Here is a 22625-nt window from a genome sequence, read left to right as displayed (position 1 = left end):
TGCTGTTCCAGCAATAAAGTTTCAACTTTGATCTCCAGCATCTGCAGACCTCACTTTCTCCTCGAAGAAAACACAGCAGGTCAGGCAGCATCCAAGGAGCAGGAGAATCAATGTTTCGGGCATGACCCCTTCTTCAGGATTGAGGGAAGAAGGGCTTATGCCCGAAAGGTCGATTCTCCTGCTCCTTAGATGCTGCCTGACCTGCTGCGCTTTTCCAGCAACACATTTTTCAGCTCCAATGTAACTCCAGCATCTGCAGTCCTCACCTTCTCCTTTTATTATTCATGGTTGATTTTCAGAGGAATCATTTTCAGCACAGACTTTTTGCTTCAATGAATAGGGTTGTACACCATTAACGACAGAATAATTTGAAAAAGTAGAATGAAATTAGCAAGGATAAAATGATTTAAAAAAGAAAATGGTAAAACTCAAAAGTTTCTCTCCTTTTTGCTATGATATTTTCAGGAAAACAAATAATCTATTAGCCATCAGCTAATAGTTGGGCAGTCATTAGCATGACATTTCCTCTTCAAGTTTTGACTGATGCATAACATTTTCAAACATTGCTATTGAAAATACCAGGGTACTTCTTTCTGGACAGCTATGAGTTAAACAATGTAATGCACCAGTATCTAACAAAATCTTTTAAGAACTAAATGCTCCTACAACTCTGCCAATGTGCAAGATCAATGCCAGATGACACACAATCCGGTTTCTATTCTAATTAATTGAAATGGATAGAGCCTTAAAGGTTCAGAGCAAGGAAAGAGGCTCTTTGGCCCATTGTGTACACACTGATCAACAAGCACCTATACTACTCTTGTCCTATTTTCCAGCGCTGTCCTAGAGCCTTGAATGCTATGGCATTTCAAGCGATCATCTAAATACTCATAAATATTGTGACGGTTCCTGCCTCTAGAACAATTTCAGAGAGTGAGTTCCAGGTTCTCACCAGTCTCTGCATGAAAATATTCTTCCTAAACTTCCTGTCCTTTAATTTATGTCTGTGATCCCCAGGTTGTTGATCCCTCTACTAAAGGGGAAAGTGTCTTTCTGTCTATGCCACTCATAATTTTGTAACCTCAGTCAGGTTGCCCCTCAACCTTCACTGCTCTACAGAAAACAACCACAACCAATCTAGTCTCTCTTTATAGCTGAAACACTCCAGCCGGCAATATCCTGATGAATCACCTCTGCACCCTCTCCAATACAATCACAACCTTCCAGTCATGTGATGACCAGAAATGCAAGCAGTACCCCAGATATGGCCCAACTAATATTTTATTCAACTTCCGCATAAACTCCCTGCCCTTCGCCACTCCTTGGTTCACGCCACACTCTCCAATCAGAAGATGCAAAACCTGTTGGCACACCACCCACCTCACCTGCATCCAGTGTCCCAAACAGTTCCTCCCTGTGAAACAGAGGTTCAGCTACCTCTCCTCCAACCTAGTGTACTGTATCCAGTGGTCCCTATGTGATCTTCTCTACATTGGTGAGTCCAAACATAAACAAGGGAACGTTTCACCGAGTATCTCAGCCAGGCCTGTAAGGGCTAGCCCAACCTCCCAGTCACCACCCATTTCAACTTCCCTTCCCACTTCCTCTCCACCATGTCCATCCTCAGCCTCCTCGATTGCTGTAGTGAATCAGACCGCAAATTGGAGGAACAACACCTTATCTTCCAACAGGGCAGCTGACAGCCTGGATGGCTCAACATTGAGTTCTCCAATTTCAAATAACCTTTCCAACCCATCCCCCAACTCCCTTTCAAGCCCCACCTCCTCCATTTCATTCCAACTACTGACCCTTCCTTCCAGCATAAAATGGATTCATTCCTCCCATTAACCAGCCAGATTGTACCCTTTACCTGTTTTCACCTATCACTACCTCACCACTCTGCCCCTCCATCTCCATCTCCTAACGCTGCCTGTTTTGCTGTGTTCTTTGAGCCTCCTGCGTGTCTATGGTGTATACAACACCTCAATGAATAAAGGTTGCCTTTAAGGAGCTGTGGACATGCACACCAAAGTTCCTTTCAACCTTTGTACTTCCTAAGTTTCTACAAAACAACAGCTAAACAATCAAGTCGTTCTCACAACTCAAGGTCCCTCAGAACATTAAAATCAAATTGCATTTACCATTCTGTCCATACTAGGTAACTCCCTCCACCCACTTCTGTTTAAATTTATTACCTGTGTTTATGTGAATGTCTCATATCATATTTACATTACTCTTTTGGGTAGCAGGTAATAAAATTATTTATTTTATTGAAGAAAGTCTTATAATTTGGCTCCTTTATTTTAATCTATTATATTATGCATTCAGTTTGACTGAAGTGCAATAGCAATATGTTAAAAAGAAATAAAAATTTGCTTGTGACCAACTAAGAGAGAACTTAGCTGTTCACAACAAACTGTACCTAACCACATTTGCAATACTTCAACATAGGATTGAATATAAAATGTGATTCTGAAATTGGTCAACATTTGCTGGGCAATTCTGAGTGTGCAAAGAATTACACTGACAACTAATTTAGGATTGTTCACAGTGTGGCACACTTGTGTGTACTAGAAGTGACATATGTTAATAGGCAAGGCTCTTGTTTTGCAAACAGAGGAACATTCCCATGCACTGCAAATGTTCCAACCCAATAAAGGAAGTCGCAGTCATTCATTGATTCATTTCTCAGGGAATGTCTGACCCATCAGAGTCAAACTGCTTGGTTTAAAATGTGAACAAAGCGAACAACTGAGTTTACGTTTGTTTGGAAAAGTCAAAAGATGATTGGAAAACATTTAAGCATGTATGGAGTGCAATTTCAGGTAAACACCCTTTGTTAGTCTTGTTTAATTTGATGCCCCTTCAAATCTGGATTATACCAATCAATGTTTCAATCCAGCTTGGTTCAAATCCATTTGTTTCTGTTCTAATATACAGTTATAAACAAATTCATCTTTGGTGATTTCCTCATTTTAGTTCAATAGATTACCTGGTGTCAATATACTTAGCATCAATAATTTGGAGACTGGGTCCTGATCAGTGTTCCTTCAGTTTTCCTTGACTGCACATAGCTCATTTTTAATACCAAGAAGTCCTTTTAAGTTTATTGTATGGAAATGTATGCAAGTGTAGAAGCTAATGTATTGCAGATGAAGTATAATGTGGATGAATATGAGGTTATCCAGGCTGCGAGCCAAATCAGGAAGGTGGATTATTATCCGAATGATTATAAGTTAGAAAAAGGGGAGATACAATGAGATATGCTTGTCCTTGTACACCAGTCGCTGGACATAAATGTTGCAGGTGCAGCAAGCAGTGAAGAAGGCAAATGCTATGTTGGCCTCTAAAGTGAAAAAGAATTTGAATACAGGAGCAGAGATGTCTTGCTGCAATTGTACAGGGCCTTGGTGAGATCACATCTGGACTACAAAGTGCTATTTTGGTCTCCTTATCTGAAAGGATAAGAAGGAAAGATGTTCTGGCTATGGAGGGAGATAAACAAAAATATGCCAAATTAATTCTTAAGATGACAGGATTGATGTATGAAAAGAGATTGGATCGTTTAGTACTATATTCACTGGAATTTAGAAGAATAAGTTAGGAATCTCATAGAAACCAATCAAATTCTAACAGGACTGGACAGTGTAAATGCAGGAAGAATGTTCCTGATGACCAGGGAGCCCAGCAAAAGGTTTCAGGATACGTTATAGCCCATTCAGGACTTAGATGAGGAGAAATGTCTTCTCCCAGAAAGTGGTGAGTCTGCAGAATTCTCTGCCACAAAAAGTGCTTGAGGCCAAAGCATATAATGGTTTCAAGAAGGAGATAGATGTAGTTATCAAGCCTAAAGGATCAAAGGGTATGGGGTGAAAATAGGAACAGACTACTGAAATGGATGATTAGCATGAATATATTGCATGGTGGAGAAGGTTCAAAAGGCTGAATTGCCAAATCCAATTCCGATTTTCTGTCCGTGCTTTTCTTTAGAAAGGGAAATGATTCCTGATGAAGGGCTTTTATTCGAAACGTTGATTTTCCTGCTCCTTGAATGCTGCCTAACCTGCTGTGCTTTTCTAGCACCACTCTGATCTAAACTTTTCTTTACAAAGTCTGTTGACTGTGTGTGGGTATTTGGTTCCTTATGCAACACATTCCTGATTGCTGTTGATCTGTGCATCTGCGCTGCTTAGAGGAACTGTTTGTCTGGATGGATTTCAGTTGTTCCAATTTAATATTATCAACCATATTTAATAAGCACACTGTATTACCTTCCCACTATCATTCCCATCTCCAGGTTTGGGTTGATAAGTGGGCAAGTTGCGCTTGCATCCACACAAGAGCCAAGCGACTGCTATCTCAAACAAGCAAGAATCTAATCATCTCCCCTTGACATTCAAAGCAAAAATCAGAAATGTGAAGCATTATTCTTTACCTGCCTGCCTGACGTTGAGGAGAGTTCAGGAGAAATTGTTTTTATGCAGAGGGTTTGTCCCTCAGCACCTAATAAGGTGGACTCTCCAGCATCTGCAGTCCTAACTTTCTTCTTTATCACATTTTAAAAAATTACTTTGAGATAAACCAAGGTAACCTCCAGAGTTATAGACCAAGTGGTAGAAGGTGGGATTAGACTGGATAGCCATTTCCTGCTGCTGTGAACACAATGATCCAATAATCTCCTTTTCTGTTGTAGTAAATCTTTTTGCTTGTTTATAAGATTATAAATTTTTTTGTACAATGAATCATTAGCTTTCACTTTGGCTCAGAACTGATGAATCATAAGCTTTGATCAGTCTTTACATTTGACATTCTGACAGGAATGTTTTTTTCAGTTTTACAAATGAATTTGGCCCAAGAATCATTCCTATTGTTTGATCTAATGCTGCAACAGATGGAAGTGGAGCATTGTTTTTTTTTATTTGACTACACCATCATTTCATATACAAAGTATTTGCAAATGTCCTAGCGAACATTCAGTTCTTGTGATTCAATGCCCATGTAGAAAATAATTAAATGAGAAAGAAACAAAACCCCAGGTTTATTCAGATCTGTTACCATCTTTCCAAAGAAGAATCTTGAAAGGCAGAGTAAGGAACATTTCATGGATTTCTCAAGGATATTCCTCAATTTATTCTCAAAATTTGGTAATGCAATTCAATGCCATGGAGTATTTGCTATACATTTACTGACCACTACTGTCTAGATTTGACAGTGGTAAATCAAAATATTTTTGGCAAGTTTTTTTGTGAAATTTGACAAGCCTTTTGTGTAGTGGTCCCTCTTTCCTCAATTAGTATTTCTCATGCACAATCCTACATTATGTGCAGGATAGTTAATGTAAAAGGTTAGGTTATAAATTTAATATAATTTGAAATAATGTGAATTCTCGGTAAATTACAATCATACCAGACTATCTTCCAGCTTTTCAAAACTTCTAGCCATTAAGGTCTCAATTTAGTTTCAGTTCAAATGAAGTGATACAGAATCTACAATTTCATAGGATGTGGAAATGGCACACTCACTGCACCACTCGTTGACTTTATGACAATGTCACACATGCAGAGACACCAAATATCATTCCCTAGAAACCTTTCCTTCTGAAAAGGAAAGTGCCAGTATGACAAATGAAATTTATTTTGTCAGATACTTGAATAGTTAATATGAAAGATACAGCAGGTGAAAAGTAAAGAAGATTTTTGGACAGTTTCATTACCTTTACTGGCAAAACTAATCCTAACCTCAGATCACTATCAGAAGTACAAGGAGTTGCAAGAGGCCATTGGTCTGTAATTTCCCAAATGTGCTACCAGTGTGTGAAACTCCATTGGTGGTGATATGAAGTCAGAAACGAGACATATTGTAATATTAATGTTATACACACTAATACTGGAGAGTTGTTTATGACATTCTTTCTTCATTTTCAGTTATTTGACACTGGCATTTCCAACAATTCCTGGACTATCAGCGTTAAGGGCTTTCCGAGCTCTTAAGATGATTGCAATTTTACCTGGTGAGGCCATTTGAACAACTTTACAGAATGTTTGTTCAACAATAAACTTATGTCTGGTAATAGAAATTTAATTGCACACTTTTAAGTGTCTGCCTGTTTTTGCTGGATTTATACCTTTAATATTCTGGTATCATAAAGAGTAAAAATTCACTCCTAAACTTCTTGGAGATCCACTCTTCCAATAAGAATGCAACAAGTAAAATCTTTGCCCACTTAGGTCAGAGGCACATCCTGAACCTATATATTTGAAACATTTCCATGGCTGGAGTAAGCTGCTGGCACATACATGTACACCTAAGAAGTGCCTCTCATTCCCCCTTTGTAATATGGCATGGTTCCATATGTCCTGTATCTGAGGCTCAGTGCTGAAGCCATTATGGTATCATGCCCTCACATGTACTACTTTCCACAATTGCTTTAAGGGTGATCAATTCTTTGTGTTAGTCAAGTCTCACAAGTATATATTGACTCACATAAATTTTAAATTCATGATTGTGATCATGCTGCCATTTTATATGTAACACGAATACTAAGCAGTTGTTGGAAGTCACTGTTAAAAGTTTGCTATGCCAGGTTAGGTCAAACTATTCTTCAACTGACCCAATAGATTAATCCTGAACAGTTCTCCAAGGTTCACTGGGTCCAATGAAGCAAAGGAAACATTTGAAAATTCAGCTCAAGCTATAAATGCTCAGTGTGCCTGCCAGGAACCTCCACATTTGATATGTCAGTGAGAGGTCCCTGCAAGACATTGGCAGCAGCTGCACCTCTGCAAAAGCATCGAAACCTCCTGCCAGGTTGGTGAGTCAGAAAGCTTCACTGAATGCTTGTCTGCCAGGGAGTGCAAGACTTAGTCAACAACTGGGCTCTATGTTCACCATTCTGTAGCCTGGTAGTGTGTACTCATGATAGCCATATTTCTTCAGGGCCAGAAGCCTGAAAAGTAGAAATTGTAACATTTGAGGTGTCTGCTCCTAGCCTCATCCTTTTTGGGCCACCTCTTTGTGAGGTGTGGGAAGTGGTTTCTCACATTACAAGACCAAGTAAGACCCTGACTTTGAAGTCTCAGCTGAGGTTCAAACCATTTTGGTATCCTGCCACCAAGGTTGCCATGGCAGTATGACACTAGGATTATTTGGAAGCACAGTTTCTCAATTAATCAATACAGATAATTTTTTCACTGATAGCTTAGTCTCATACAAATAGTTGTGCGCAGCTAATATGATCTAATCCTGCATATGAGCAATACAATGATAATGGAGTATAATTGGTAGCTAATAACTACCAAATTATAAATTTGATAAAGTCTCCAACCATTATAGTAACTGTGATATAATTTCCTGAATGTCTCATTCAAAGCAATATTTATCTATTTTTGCAGGGCTCAAGACTATCATTGGTGCTATATTCAAGTCTGCGAGGCTGCTAATGGAAGTCCTTCTTCTCATGATGTTTGTTCTCCTAATTATTGCATTGTTTGGACTTCAAATTTTCAAAGGCGTTCTGACACACAAGTGTATAAAAAACATGGAACCCAGGGTTAACATTACTCATGCAGAATGGGAAAATTATATTCAAAACAAATGTAAGTGTTGGAGCACTTACTTATAAATGCTGTATTGTTTATGAAAGATTACTGCAATGTAAATGTCTGGTGACAACATTTAACTTGAATATGCAACATGGAATATAGAACAGTACAACAGAGTACAAGACCTTCAGCCCTCTTTGTTGTGCCGACCTTTTATCCTACTCTAAGATCAAACTAAACTACATACTCTTCATTTTACTATCATCCATGTGCCTATCCAAGAGTTGCTTAAATATCTCTAATATCTCTGACTCTACTACCATTGCTGGCAGTGCATTCCACCCACCCACCCATCACTCTCTGTGTAAAGAACCAATCTCTGACATCTTCCCTAAACCATCTTCCAATCATCTTAAAATTATGCCCACTAGTGACAGCCATTTCTGCCCTGGGAAAAAATCTTTGGCTACCTACACTCTCTATGCCTTTCATCGTCCTGTACACCTCTATCAAATCACCTCATCCTTCTTCAGTCCAATAAGAAAAGCTCTAGCTCCCTCAATCTATCTTCATAAGACATGCCCTCCAGTTCAGGCAGCATCTTGGTAAATCTCCTCTACATCCTCTCTAAAGCTTCCACATCCTTCCTACCATGAGGCAACCAGTACTGAACACAATATTCCAACTGTGGTCTAACCAGGGCTCTATAGAGCTGTAGCATAACCTCGTGGCTCTTAAACTCAATCCCCCTGCTAATGATAGCCAACACACTATACACATTCTTAACAACCTCATCAACTTGGGTGGCAACTTTGGGGAATCTATGGACATTGACCCCAAGATCCTCCTGTTCCTCCACACTGCCAAAAATCCTCCCTTTAACCCTATAATCTGCATTCAAATTTGACCTTCCAAAATGCATCACTTCACACTTCTTACAGGTTGAACTCCATCTGCCACTTCTCAGCCCAGCTCTGCATTCTGTCAATGTCCTGTTGCAACCTACAAAAGCCCTCCACACTACCCATAACTCCAACAATCTTCATGTCATTGGCAAACTTATTAACCCAACCTTCCACTTCCTCATCCAAGTCATTGATAAAAATCACAAACAGCAGAGGTCCCAGACCAGATCCCTGCAGAACATCACTCGGCACCAAGCTCTAAGCTGAATACTTTCCATCCACTACAACCCTCTGACTTCTATGGGCCAGCCAGCCAAATTTCCCTCTATCCCATTCCTCATTACTTTCTAAATGAGATACCATGAAGAACCTTTTTGAATGCCTTGCTAAAATCCATATACACCACAACCACTGCTTTACCTTCATCAATGTGTTATGTCACAACCTCAAAGAATTCAATAAGACCTGTGAGGCATGACCTGCCCCTCACAAAGCCATGCTCACTATCTCTAATCAAACTATGCTTTTCCAAACAATCATAAATCCTGTCTCTCAGAATCCTCTCCAATAATTTGCCCACCACTGACATAAGACTGAAGGGTCTGTAATTCTCTGGGTTATATCTATTCCCTTTCTTGAACAAGTGAATAACACTTGCCACCCTCCAATTATCTGGTACTACTCCAATGGACAGTAAGGAGACAAAGATCATCACCAAAGGTGTGCAGCGATGTCTTCCCTCACTTCGCAGAGTAACCTTGGGTATATCCCGCCTGGGCCAGGGTCTTATCTATTCTCGTGTTTTTCACCTTTTTCAGTACAACCTCCTTCTTAACATCAATCTGTTCGAGCACATCAGCTTGTTTCATGCTGTCAGCACAAATGACAAGGTCCCTCTCACTAGTGAATACTGAAGCAAAGTATTCATTAAGGACCTCTCTTACCTCCTCTGACTCCAGGCATAAGTTCCCTTCAGTATTCCTGATTGGCCCCACCCTCTCTCTGGCCATCCTCTTGTTCCTCATATGTGTAGAATGCCTTAAAAATTTCCTTAATCCTACCCGCCCCCTTCCAGCCCTCCTAAGTCCATTCTTCAGTTCCTTCCTGGCTACCTTGTAACCCTCTAGAGCCCTGTCTGATCCTTGCTTCCTCAACCTTCCTCAAGTAGGCTTCCTTCTTCCTCTTGATTAGATGGTCCACATGTCTTGTCATCTAGGTTCCTTCACCTTACCATCCGTTCCTTGCCTCAGTTGGACAAACTTATCTGGTTAGACCACTTTTGGAATTCTGGTTTACTTCCTAACGGAAGGATGTTGTGAAACTTGAAATGGTTCAGAAAAGATTTACAAGAATGTTGCCAGGGTTAGAGGATTTGAGCTATAGGGAGAGGTTGAATCAGCGAGAGCTGTTTTTCCGGGAGCATCTATAAACCTTATAGATGTTTATAAAATCATGAGGGGCATGGATAGGGTAAATAGACAAGGTATTTTCTCTTGGGTGGGGGAGTCCAGAACTAGAGGGCATAGGTTTAGGGTGAGAGGGGAAAGATATAAACGAGACCTAAGGGGCAATTTTTTCACACAAGGGGTGGTACATGTATGGAATGAGCTGCCAGAGGAAGTGGTGGAGGCTGGTACAATTGCAACATTAAAGAGGCATCTGGATGGGTATATGAGTAGGAAGAGTTTGGAAGGATATGGGCAGGTGGGACTAGATTGGGATGGGATATCTGGTCAGCATGGATGAGTTGGACCGAACGGTCTGTTTCCGTGCTGTACATCTCTATGACTCTATGACTCTATTGAGCACTCGCACCAAGTGCTCCCTAATCAACCTCTACATTTCTGTCATGCATTTCTCTGAGATTATCTGCTCCCAATTTATACTCCACAGTTCCTGCCTAATAGCATTGTAATTCCCCCTCACCCAATTAAATATATTCTTATACTGTCTGCTCCTATCCCTCTCCATGAGTATAGTAAAGGTCAGGGAGTTGTGATCGCTATCATCGAATGCTTTCCCACTACGAGATCTGCCACCTGACCTGGTTCGTTGCCAAGCACCAAATCCAATATGGCCTCCCCACTAGTCAGCCTATCTACATATTGAGTCAGAAATCCTTCCTGACACACCCGACAAAATCTGCTCCATCCAAACTATTTGCACTGAGGAGGTTCCAATCAATATTAGAGAAGATGAAGTCACCATGACAACAACCCTGTTACTTTCCATCTATTACCACCCTCTGTCTTCTATGGGCCAGCTAATTCTGTTTCCAGACAGCCAACTTTTCAAAATCTGCCTCCCAATCTACTCCGCCATGTCTCTGGTGCTATTCAAGGGTATATAGAAAACTCCCAATAAGGAGTGTATAAGATCATGAGAGGCATGGATAGGGTGAATGCACTCAGTCTTTTTTCCCAGTGTTGAGGACGAGACAGCATCAGTTTATGGTTAGAAAGAAAAGACTAAAAGGAAACCTGAGGGCCAACTTTTTTTTACACAGAGGGTGATATGCATATGGAGTGAGCTGCCAGCGGAAGTCGTTGAGGCGTACATTAACAAATTTAAAAGGTATTTGGACAAATAAATGGATAGGAAAGTTTTAAAAGGATGTGGGCCAAGTGCAGGGAAATGGGGTTAGTGTGGATGGACATTTTGATCGGTATGGAGCAGTCTGGGCTGAAGGGCCTGTCTCCGTGGTGTAGGACTCTGTGAGTCTACTCAGCCTGTCCAAATCACACTGCAACATCTCTGCATCCACTTCTCAGCTCACTCTCCCACCCAGCTTTGTATTATCTGCAGATATGGAGATCAGCCTCCCGAATGATCCAAAGTTCAACCAGCTCCCTAACACGGTCTGTGAGTTGGGTGCACATCTCACAGGTAAAATCAGCGGGGACACTGCCTGAATACATTAGTTCACTTACCCCGTTTGTATTTTTCATCACTTAATCAGTTGTAAAGTTATCTTGAATGCATTTACATAGGGCTTAATGTTAGTCCAAAAATGACGAACCAAACTGCGAAACAAAAAGAACTTTATTATTGACAATAAGAATGGAAAGTGCTGGAAACTCACAAAGTCAGGTAACATATGTGTGTGAGAAATAGAGTTCACATTTCAGATCAGCACTTTTTTGACCTTATGTTGCTGTAGGATTCACCTGTAAGACATCACATCTGAGGTTTCGCCAAAACAGGAAATACAGTGAGTGACTGATTTGAAGTGGAATTGACTAGTATGAGTGGAATTGGGTGTAAACCAAACTTATCATCAGCTTCAACACAAACATAACAAGAATAAGAGAGCAAATATTTGCCCCTCTTATTTGTTAAGTGACCGACCATTGCAAAAGATTTGTTATTAATTGTTTAGTTTCCAGTGTCTAAGCTCCAACTGCTATAATACTAGAGATTATTACCTTAATTGGTAAGTATACACAGTAATTGTTAGAAAATTATTCATTTCTCCATTACCAACCACTTCCTTAAGTTTTTCTCTCTGTACAAGTTGTTATTATTCTTGTTCTGAGCAGGAACACAGTTGGATTCTATCCAATCCTCCTCATTCCTGAAGGCATTGAGACTTGGCCAAGTTATATTGGCATTTGTATGCTTCAGTGTCTCATATAAATATCAATTTTCCTCTTGACAGTGGATTTTGACAAATTATGGAACCAGAGCAAAGTTGAGCATAATCCTATCTATACCTACGTTCTTACCCACGCATAATTTCCAATGGAGATAATTTTGTGTAACATTGAATAAATGTAATCCTTGCTAAAGTTCTAATGTTGACTGCTGAGACCAACCATCACTGATCTGTTTGAGATTAGCAACCCCAGTTCAGAAATTAAAGTGGAAATGTCTTGATTTGTGTGGTTGAGTTACTCATTGGGTAAAAAACACAAGCCATTGACCTAGCCTAACAATAGGAACTCAAGCTAATTGTTATTGTCCCATTTCCTAGCTCAGGGATATTGAAACCAGTTGCAATTGGTCTCCAGTGCCAAGGTCAGCTAACTTAGCAAAAGGATCTCTCTTATTTGTTTGGTTCAACAACATACTAATTTTGATATACATGACAACCATTTGAGTCCAGGAAAAAGAGAAGAACAATACTTAAACAAAACTTAAAACAATACTTAAACAGATTTCATATGTATTTCACTGCATGTTCCCTTTTTAAATGAAATCCTTTTTTTACAGCGAACTGGCTTGTTATTGAAGACGTTGATACAATGGTTTGTGGAAATGGAACAGGTACTGGGTAAGCACATTCTGACTATTACATTGAACTTGTTAATATTGAACAATGAAGCAAGCTCTTTATTAAGTAAACAACAAATTTCGTCTTACCCTGCCAGTCCTAAGAGGCTGAACTGAAGTGTTTATAATATTTGTGATATATTTTTCCTGAGGTAACCTTCCAACCATTTTTAATTAACATTGCCTACTTGCAGCTGTCTAACATTGCCAAATGATTCTCCTCCCTCAGCTCATCTGCTGCTGAAATTCTTATTCATGCCTTTGTTAGCTCTGGAATTGACTATTCCAATACACTCGTGGTCAGGATAGAAACATAGAAAATAGGAGCAGGAGTAGGCCATTTGGACCTTCAATCCTACTCTGTCATTCAACATAATTATGGCTGGGCAGGCAACATCGCGGAGCAGGAGAATCGACGTTTTGGGCAAAAGCCCTTCATCAAGAATGAGGCTGGGAGCCTAGAGGGTGGTGAGATAAATGGTGGGTGGTGGGGGTAGGTAGCTGAGAGTGCATCTGTAAATGGAGGTGGGGGGTAATGGTGCCAGGTTAGAGAGGAGGGTGGAGCGGATAGGTGGGAAGAATGATGGACAGGTAGGACAGGTCATGAGGGCAGGGCTGTGTTGTAAGGTTGGATTTGGGATAAAATGGGAGACGGGAAATTAGGAAACTGGCGAAATCCACATTGATGCGTGTGGTTGGAGGGTCCCAAGGCGGAAGATGAGGCGTTTTTTCTCCAGGTGTCGGGTGGTTTGGGAGTGTCGATGGAAGAGGCCCAGGACCTGCTTGTCCTTGGAAGAGTGGGAGGGAGAGTTGAAGAGTTCGGCCATGGGCGGTGGGATCAGTTGGTACAGGTGTCCTGGAGATGTTTTCTGAAGCGCTCTGCGAATAAGTAGCCTGTTCCTTGACTCTTTGATTCATGTAGCCCTAAGAACTATCTCTAACTCCTTCTTGAAAACATTCAGTAATTTGGTCACAATTACTTCCTGTGTAACAGAGAATTCTACATGCTCACCATATTCTGAGTAAAAAAAATTCTCCTCATCAGCCTAGCTCATATCCTTAGAATGTGACCCTTGGTTCTGGAATAGAGAACTTCCTGCATTTACTCTCCTAATCCTATTATAATTTTGAAGATTGCTATGAGATCCCTCTCTCACTCTTCTAAACTCCAGTGAGTATAGTCCGAACCGATGTGTCAGTCCTTCCATCCAAGGAATCAGTCCGGTAAAAACAGGAAATGTTGGAGAAACTCAACAGGTTTGGCAGCATCTCTGGCAAAAAAGCAGAGTTGACATTTCAACTCTTGTGACCCTTCTTCAGAACTGCTAGTAGCAAGAAAAAGGTGGTACATATGCTGAAGACAGACGCTGGGGGAAGGGAAGGGAGAAGGGTTAAAGGAGTGAGAGGGTAGACGAAACTACAGCCAAGAAAGTGAGAACTATAGTTAAGGAAACAAAGTGATGATGCAGATCATAATTAGGTCCAAGTATGGCTGTGCTGAAAGTATCTGAAGTCATGATAGGGCTTGAATTGTTGGGTGGGTAAAGGACACTGAACAGTTGTTCAAGTTCTAAAATGATTGAACTGAATATTGAGTCCTGAAAGTGGAAAATGAGATATTGTTCTTTCAGCTTGAGATGAGCCTTGCTTGAGTACTGCAGCAGGCCCGAGACAGAAATGTTGGCCAGGGACCCATGGTATTGTGTTGAAATGGCAAGGAACAGAAAGTTAGCGATCATTTGCTTATGTTGGAACATTAACTCTGCTTTCTCTCCATAGATGCTGCCAGACCTGCTGAGTTTCTCCAGCAATATATGCCCAGGCGTGTCACAAAAAACAGGACAAATCCAAACTTGTCAATTACCAGTTTATTCTCAATCATTAGTAAAGTGACTGACAACATTGCGAAAGTGAGGACTGCAGATGATGGAGATTAGAGTCGAGAGTGTGGTGCTGGAAAAGCACAGTAGGTCAGGCAGCATCCGAGGAGCAGGAAAATTGACGTTTCGGGCAAAAGCTCTTCATCGTGAATGAGGCGGGGAGCCTCAGGGGTGGAGAGTGCAATAGGTGAATGGAGGTGGTGATAGGTTGGAGGGAAGAGTGGAGCGGATAGGTGGAAGGTGGGACAGGTCATGAGGGAGGTGCTGAGCTGGAAGGTTGGAACTGGGATAAGATGGGGGGAGGGGAAATGAGGAAACTGGTGAAATCCACCACGGTGATTAACAACGTTTTCAGCAGTGCTTTCAAGTAGCATTTACTCAACAATGATCTTCTCACTGATGCTCAGTTTAAATCCCACCAGGCCCATTCAGCTCCTGACCTCGTTTCAGCTTTGGTCCAAATATGGACAAAAGAATTTAGAGGGGAAGTGAGATTGACTGCCTTTGACACCATGCCAGCACTAACTAACCAGTCAATAATAGCTAACAGAAGAGAAAATGCTTATGGTGTTGAAGGTCAATCATCTCAGTTGTAGGACATCACTGCAGGAGTTTCTCAGGATAGTGTCCTCATCCCAACCGTTTTCAGTTGCTTCATCAACAACCCTCCCTCCATCATAATTCAGAAGTATGGTTGTTCTATGATGATTGCACAATGTTCAGTACAATTCATAACTTTTCAGAGACTGAAACAGCCAATGTCCAAATGCAGCATGATCTAGACAACATGCATAGTTAGGCTAAGGAATGGTTAAAAGCATTCATGCTGCACCAGTGCCAGGCAATTACCATCTCAAACAAGACTGAATCCACCAATCATCCCTTTATATTTAGTAGTTATTGTCACTGAATCTCCACTATCAATATTCTAGGGGCTACCATAGAGCATGGAGTGGGAGAATGGTCTAGTGGTATTATTATTGAACTGTTGATTAAGAGCCTAGTGTAGTGCTCTAGGACCCAGGTTCAAAGCCCATCACAGCAGATTGTGGAGTATGAAATCTTTTAACAACCTGGAATTAAGACTTTAATGATGACCATGAATCCATTGTTGGTTGTTGGAAAAATACATCTGATTCGTTAATGTCCTTTAGAGAGGAATACCGCCGTCCTTACCTGGCCTGGCTTGGCCTACACGTGACTCCAGACCCACAACAATGTGACTGAATTTTAAGTGACTTCTATGGATGGACAATAAATGTTGGCCTAGCCAGTGATGCCCCCATCCGATGAATGAAAAAAAAAGAAACCTTCAAGGTGCAAGAATTCCAAAAATCTCAGTTGTTGAGAAAGGAAGTTAAGGATTGTACACTGCTAAGTGAAAAGGCTTATAAAGTCAATAGAAATGGTAATATTTCTGAGGTTTGGGAAGTTTTTTTAGCAGAAGACCAAGACACTGATAAGGAAAGAAAGAATAAAATGTGGATGCAATCTTGCAAAATTTGTTGTTTTTCGTGATATTTCGATGATAAGGTAGTTAGGAAGTTTGTGGATGATGCACAATTTGGTTATGTGCTAGATATTGAAGAAGAAAGCTGTAGATTTCAGAAGGATATCAATGGGCTGGTCAAAAGGGCAGAAAATTGGCTCAAGGAGTTCAATGTAGAGAAGAATGAGGTTATATATTTGAGATATTCAAACGGAGCAAGAGACTGTAGGATAAATGCTATGAGATTGAGAAATGTAGAGGAAAACGGACAGAGATGTATACATTAAATGGCAGAACTTTTAGAAACATGAACATTCAAAGGGATTTAGTGTATGGGTCCACAGTTCCTTGAAAGTGTCAATGCAAGTGAATAGGGTGGTCAAGAAGGCATATGGCATACTAGCCTTCATTGCTGAGGACATATAGTATAAAAACCTCCCAGTCATTTTCCACCCATGTCGAACTTTAGATAGGCCACATTTGGAATATTCACACAATTCTGGTTGCCACACTAACAGAAATATGTGGAGGCTTTGGAGAGGATACAGAAAAAGTTTACCAGGATGTTATCTGGTTTGGAGGGTATTAGATATGAGGAGAGATTGGAAAAACTAGGTTTATTTTCTCTTGAATGTCAGAGGCTGAGGGGAAATCCATTAGAGGTTTACAAAACTATACAAGGCATGGATTGAATGGATAATGAGAGTCTTTTTCCCAGGGTAGCAATATTAATTACTAGGGGACATTAGTTTAAGGTAAAAGAAGGTAATTTTGAAGAAGATGTATAAGACAAATTTTCACACAGATGGTAATAAGTGCCTGGAGTGCACAGCCAGAGAAGGTGGTAGAAGCAGATACAATACCAATGTATGAGAGGCACCTTGACAGATAAATGAATAAACAGGGAATGGAGAGATACAGACTATCTAGAGGTGATAGGTTTTTAGTTTAGAATGGGGTCATATGTCAGTGCAAACTTGGTGGGCGAAAGGGGCTGTACCTATGCTATATTATTCTTTGTTCTAAATTATGAATGGAACTAACTCTGTAATGGACTAATTGGATAGGCCACATTCTGAATTCTATTATTCTGTACGAGTGTATAACCTAGACGTAGTGCAATGCTGAGGAATCAATTTATTGCTGGAGATGCCAACTATTTGACAGAGCTACATTGAACTCTTTAGTTTGTAAAAAAGTTGAATTGATGCACCAACATAAGAAATAAATGATATGAATTTAAATTCCTGTCAGCTGAGTAAAGGGCTTACAGTGGTTTTCTAGCTGGAGTAAAAATATCACAATGGTTGCCACCTATTTTACAAATTCTCAAATCAATGGGCAAAACATGACATCAAGGCAAAACTATGTATTACCACTTTACAGGAGATGCCCCACAAACTTTACATGTCTCCCTGGCATAGGATTCAATCCAAACAATGGATATACAAATTTTGACAATATTGGATGGGCATTAATCACAGCTTTTCAACTCATCACACTGGACTACTGGGAAAACACGTATAACTTGGTATGTACTCGAATGTGAAATCTACTATAATTGATTTGTAAAGTATATTTGTTCTATGTATATATAATATCAATCGTGTTTAACCTGGTGCAATAAGCCCAATGTATGTTTTCCTGTTACCTCTTGCCGTACTCTTATTGTTTGCTTCACAATTTCTGAATATTGCAGATCACTTAAGCAACTAAAATATAAGTAATTAAATTCAATAATAATTGAATTTGATTTATTGTTTCCTCTTCAAGAAAGTTTAAATATGCAAAACAGATTTCTTTACAAGACAGGAGTCGAGTATGTGCTAAGCACAGTTTGCCTTTTTGCACTCGGCATTTTAGCCCAAGAGGACCCTAAAGTTAAGCTTTTATTTACTTCGGTGGACCTTATGAGCTGTTCACCAATCACCTGAGCCTTTACTGGTCTGGACTTCTCCCTTCTTTTAAACCCCCATTGCACCAATCTCCAAAGTGCCTTTATCAGATCCTAGCTAGCATCAGGCCTCTCAACATTGCGTCCACCTGAACACCTTCTTCTACACACAGCCTGCAGGGATTTGATAATGCTGTTTAGCCTTTCATATTGACTAGACCACACATCCGTACTATTGGATAGCTGACTAGCTCATTTTGTCAATCAACCACCAAAATTTAGAATCACACTGTGTCTCAGATTGAACCAGGAGAATCTGTGAAACCAAATGCTGGTTCGGTCAATAAAAAGATAACCCGTACATCCCAGCATTCAGGACATGCTCAGTTCCTGCTAAAAGATTACTATCACAGCTCTGATGGCAGATTCAAATCCAGCCAGAAATTGATATACAAAAATATATAATAATACTGCTGCCAATCTGTAATCAATCTCTAAGATCATCCAGAAGCCAAGCCAAAGAAGGAAGTTTATTTACCAACGTGCCATGAATATAATGTGCATAACATTATTCACTCTGTAGCACAAATATAACCACTCGCAATGTTTTTTTGTTCAAAGAACAATGTGCAGCCATCACACAACAGTTGGGAAACCCCAAGAACAATTGTGCAGGGGTGATGGTGCAATCATCTGTGGTAAAACCCCAGTTTGTACCAATTATTTTTTGTCCATTATTTATGTTGACATTGAAGAATTCACTTTCCTCCAACTCATTTCAGGTACTACGTGCCAGTGGAGCCTTTTACATTATCTTCTTTATAGTAGTCGTCATGTTTGGTGCTCACTACATCGTAAATTTGGTGCTAGCAGTCGTGGCAGCTTCCTATGAAAAGGAAGCCAAAAGAAAACAAGAACTAAAGGAAGAAGAGGAACGGATTTTGGAGTTAAGGCGACAGAAAGCACTGCTGGTATGTCTCATAAGAGATGAAAATTAAATGAAACTCTCAATCAGATACTCTGATGATGGCAGTTGGTCACTCTCTCTGGCTAACCCTCCAAAATGCCAGCTTCTTTTATACCCCAAACATCAGATCTTTCCATTGTTTCAATCTTGTCAAAACATTAAATTCGATTTGGTTTTAGTATCTTGGGGCATAATTTAAACAGATTGGTTAAATTCGAACTGTTGTGAAAATATAGCAACCAAAGTCAGGTTATTTGTTTCACAGCCAAAGGTTACATATTTTCAATTTTCCAGTAAACTCTGAGACCGCTCATCAGTCACATGACGGGTGCCTGCATTTACACTTTCTTGAAGGTATAGTACACACCTTCAACTTCATAACACACATGTACTTAACCCCTTCCACAACCGTGGTCAGCAGTATTCCTGTTGCCTGCTCAAAAGCATGTCAAAAGTAAACCTGATTGGTCCATCGTCTCACAATGTTATCAGTACAGCAGTAAATTGTACAGTGTCCCTGCTAGTAACTGGGAAGTTGAATATCAATTTAATTATTTTAGGAATGCAATAAACTTAAAATATTATCTGCTTAAAGGGAGGAACAGAAATAGATGTGTCCATGAAAGGCATTCATTGCATGGATTTTGATTTGTATTTTCAACAACTATAAATTGTGTCCACAAGGTGGCAGTGGATGAGCAATAATTTTACATTTTGTTCACTTAATGATATTACTTGCATTGACAAAGCATCTTTAGCATTGTAAAACATCACAAGGTTTTACACAGGAACATTATCAAATAAAATTTTGGAATCAAACTACATTAGAAGAAAATACTTGGTTAGTGTGACATGTTTTAATGAGTGTCTGAGGGGAGGAAAGCCAGGTCAAGAAATGAGAGAATTCCAGAGATAGGATCTTAGCAGCTGGAAGACAGTAGTGGAATGAAGATCAGAGGTGGTGAAAAAGGCCAACATTGGAGGAGGACAGAGGTCTGAGATTTCTCTTCCGCCTGGAAGAATTTACAGAGGTGGAGACTGGGAGAGGAGAGGCTGCAAAAGAATTTGATTACGGCAAAGAAAGAGGCAATTCAGCCCATTGTGTCTCAGCTGGTCTTCTGAAGGTGCGATTCACTTAGTCCCATTCTCCTATCTTTTCCCTATAATGCTGCACTTTCCTCTTTTCAATTCCTTTTCCAGTTCCTTTCTTGAAAGCTCCAATTGACTTGCTTCTAACACATTCTCAAGTAATGTGTTCCAAATTCTGACTATTTTTTATATGAAAATAACTTTTCATTTCATCAATTGTTCCTTTTGTCAATTTATTTCAATCTATTTCCTCTAGTTCTTAATCCTTTCGTGTTGCTTTATTCATTTGTGGGATTTGGGCATCATCGGCATTTAATGCCCATCCTAAAATAACCTGAAGAAGTTGGTGCGGAGCTACATTCTGAAAGTTCTACTGTCATTAGGGTGTCAGAATACTCACAGTGCTATTAAGAAGCGAAATGAAGAACTTTAACCCAGCATCGGTGATGTACTTCCAAGGCAGGATGATGTATCTTGAAGACAAATTTGCAAGTGGTGGTGTTTCCACGTATCTGCTGTCTTATCCTTGGAGGTTGTAGGATACATGTGCTGTCGGAAGAGCTTTAGTGGATTTCTGCATTAAATTTTGTAGATGGTACACATTGTTGTGACTGCCTCAATGTGGAGGGAATGATTATGGTAATTGAATAAGAGGTGCTCATTAAGTGGGCTCCTTTGTCCAGAATGGTGTCAAGCTTCTTGAGTATTTTTGGAGCCGCACTCATTCAGACAATTCCATCATATCCTGACTTGCATTTTGTAGATGATAGACTGAGATTGAGGAGACAGGAAGTGGGTTACCTGCTGCAAAACTCCTAGTCTCTGACCTGCTCTTGAACCACAGGATACATTTGCTGGTTCAGTCAGGGTTCTGGTCAATGGTAAACCTTAGATGTTCATAGTGAAATGTTCAGGGATGATGATGCCATTAGTTATATTCTTCCTTGTTGAATATCTTCATTGCCTAGCACTTGGGTGACACAAATGTTATCAACCCAAGCCTCAATGTTTTCTGGATCTCACTGTATTTAATCATAGATTCAGTGTCTGAGGCATTGTGAGTAGAAATAAATATTGAAATCATAAGTGAACATTCTCAATTCTGAGGATACAGTGAGGTATTCAGATGCTGGAGATCAGAGTCGAGAGTATGTTGCAGGAAAAGCACAGTAGGTCAGGCAGCATCCGAGGAGCAGGAGAATCAATGTTTCGGGCCAGACCCCCTGATGAAGGGCTCGGCCCAAAATGTCTATTTTCCTGCTTCTCGGATGCTGCCTGACCTGCTGTGCTTTTCCAGCACACACTCTTGATATCCTCAATTCCAATCCTATGATGGTCATGATGAAGCAGCTTAAGAAGGCTGGGCCTAAAACATTGCTCTGATAAACTCTTCCAGTGATATCCTTGGATGAAGATGATTGACTCCAGCAACCACAATGATCTTACTTTTTGCCAGCGATGACTCCATCCAGCAGAGTATTTTCCATTTGTTTCCCATTGACACCAGTTTTGCTTGGGCTGTTTGATGCAAATTTCAGTCAAATTCTGCATTGATATTAAGGCAGTTATTCTAACCTTACCTCACAAATTCAGCTGTATGATCAAAGTTTGGATCAAGGCTATAATGAGGTCAAGAGCCTAAACTTAACATCAGTGATCACAAATCAGAACAAAGCTCCTCTCAACCTTCCCTTCTCCAAGGAAAACAGCTATAAGGAAAGCTTCTATTTTTTAAAGTAACATAAGAGAGGGTTTCAGTGATAGTATGCATTGAACATCAAGGGGAAATGGTCAGCTTCTATATTGTTGGAGATGGTCACTGCCTGACACTTGTGTGGCGCTAATGTTACTTGCCATTTGTTCGCCCAAGATTGGATATTGTCCAGTTCTTGCAACATTTGGAAATGGACTGCTTCAGTATCTGAGGAGTCACAAATGGCGCTGAACATTGTGCAGTCATTGATAAATATCCCCACTTATGAAGGAAGGAAAGTCATTGATGAAGCAGCTGAAGGTAGTTGGGCCGAGGACACTACTCTGAGGAACTCCAGCAGAGATGCCCTGGAGCTGACATTATCGATATCTAACCATCTTAACCATTTTCCTTTTTTCCTGAAATGACTGCAGATAGCAGAGATTTTTTTCCCACAATTTCCATTGACTTCAGTTTTGCAGGAGTCTTTGACAATACATCTGGTTAAGTGTGATGTTAAGAGCAGTGACTCTCACTAACTCTGCATTTCAGTTCTTTTGTCCATGTTTCAACCAAAATGCAAAGCCCCAAGCCATGAGGGCCAGCTTTTTAACTAGCCACCTGGCCATCTATGTTTCTGTTTGCAGAGTTTATGGCCCTGGTTCTAGAAGAGTTGCTGGGCTATCACCTGAAATTATGGATGGTCATAGAATCAGAGAGTTATACAGCACAGAAACTAACCCTTCGGTCCAACTTGTCTGCAGATATCCTAAACTCTTGGCCAAAACCATGCAATGAAAGCTCCAAAAGAATTATTTCCATAATATCTTTCTTTGACAACAGATGTAATTATAAGTACAAAATTTAACTGTTTACCATTCTGCATTCCATTGGT

General features: G+C 40.2%; 1 protein-coding gene across 6 annotated transcripts in view; it reads left to right on the top strand.

Moving 5' to 3' along the window:
* The window catches only part of LOC122554926 (sodium channel protein 1 brain-like), a 159199-nt gene that overhangs the window by 3838 nt on the left and 132736 nt on the right, over positions 1-22625 (top strand). For all 6 annotated transcript variants that reach the window (XM_087989221.1, XM_087989215.1, XM_087989229.1 and 3 more), the window contains exons 3-7: positions 5925-6010; positions 7392-7595; positions 12659-12719; positions 17474-17618; positions 18764-18952. In XM_087989221.1, the coding sequence (XP_087845347.1) occupies positions 5925-6010; positions 7392-7595; positions 12659-12719; positions 17474-17618; positions 18764-18952 (685 nt within the window). The remainder of the gene's footprint in view (positions 1-5924; positions 6011-7391; positions 7596-12658; positions 12720-17473; positions 17619-18763; positions 18953-22625) is intronic.

The sequence above is a fragment of the Chiloscyllium plagiosum genome, unplaced genomic scaffold (assembly GCF_037043375.1).
Source record: "Chiloscyllium plagiosum isolate Xiang-an unplaced genomic scaffold, Cpla_swu_hap1 HiC_scaffold_1, whole genome shotgun sequence".
Taxonomy (NCBI): domain Eukaryota; kingdom Metazoa; phylum Chordata; class Chondrichthyes; order Orectolobiformes; family Hemiscylliidae; genus Chiloscyllium; species Chiloscyllium plagiosum.
The sequence above is the reverse complement of the archived record's forward strand: the minus strand, read 5'-3'. Positions and strand labels throughout refer to the sequence as shown.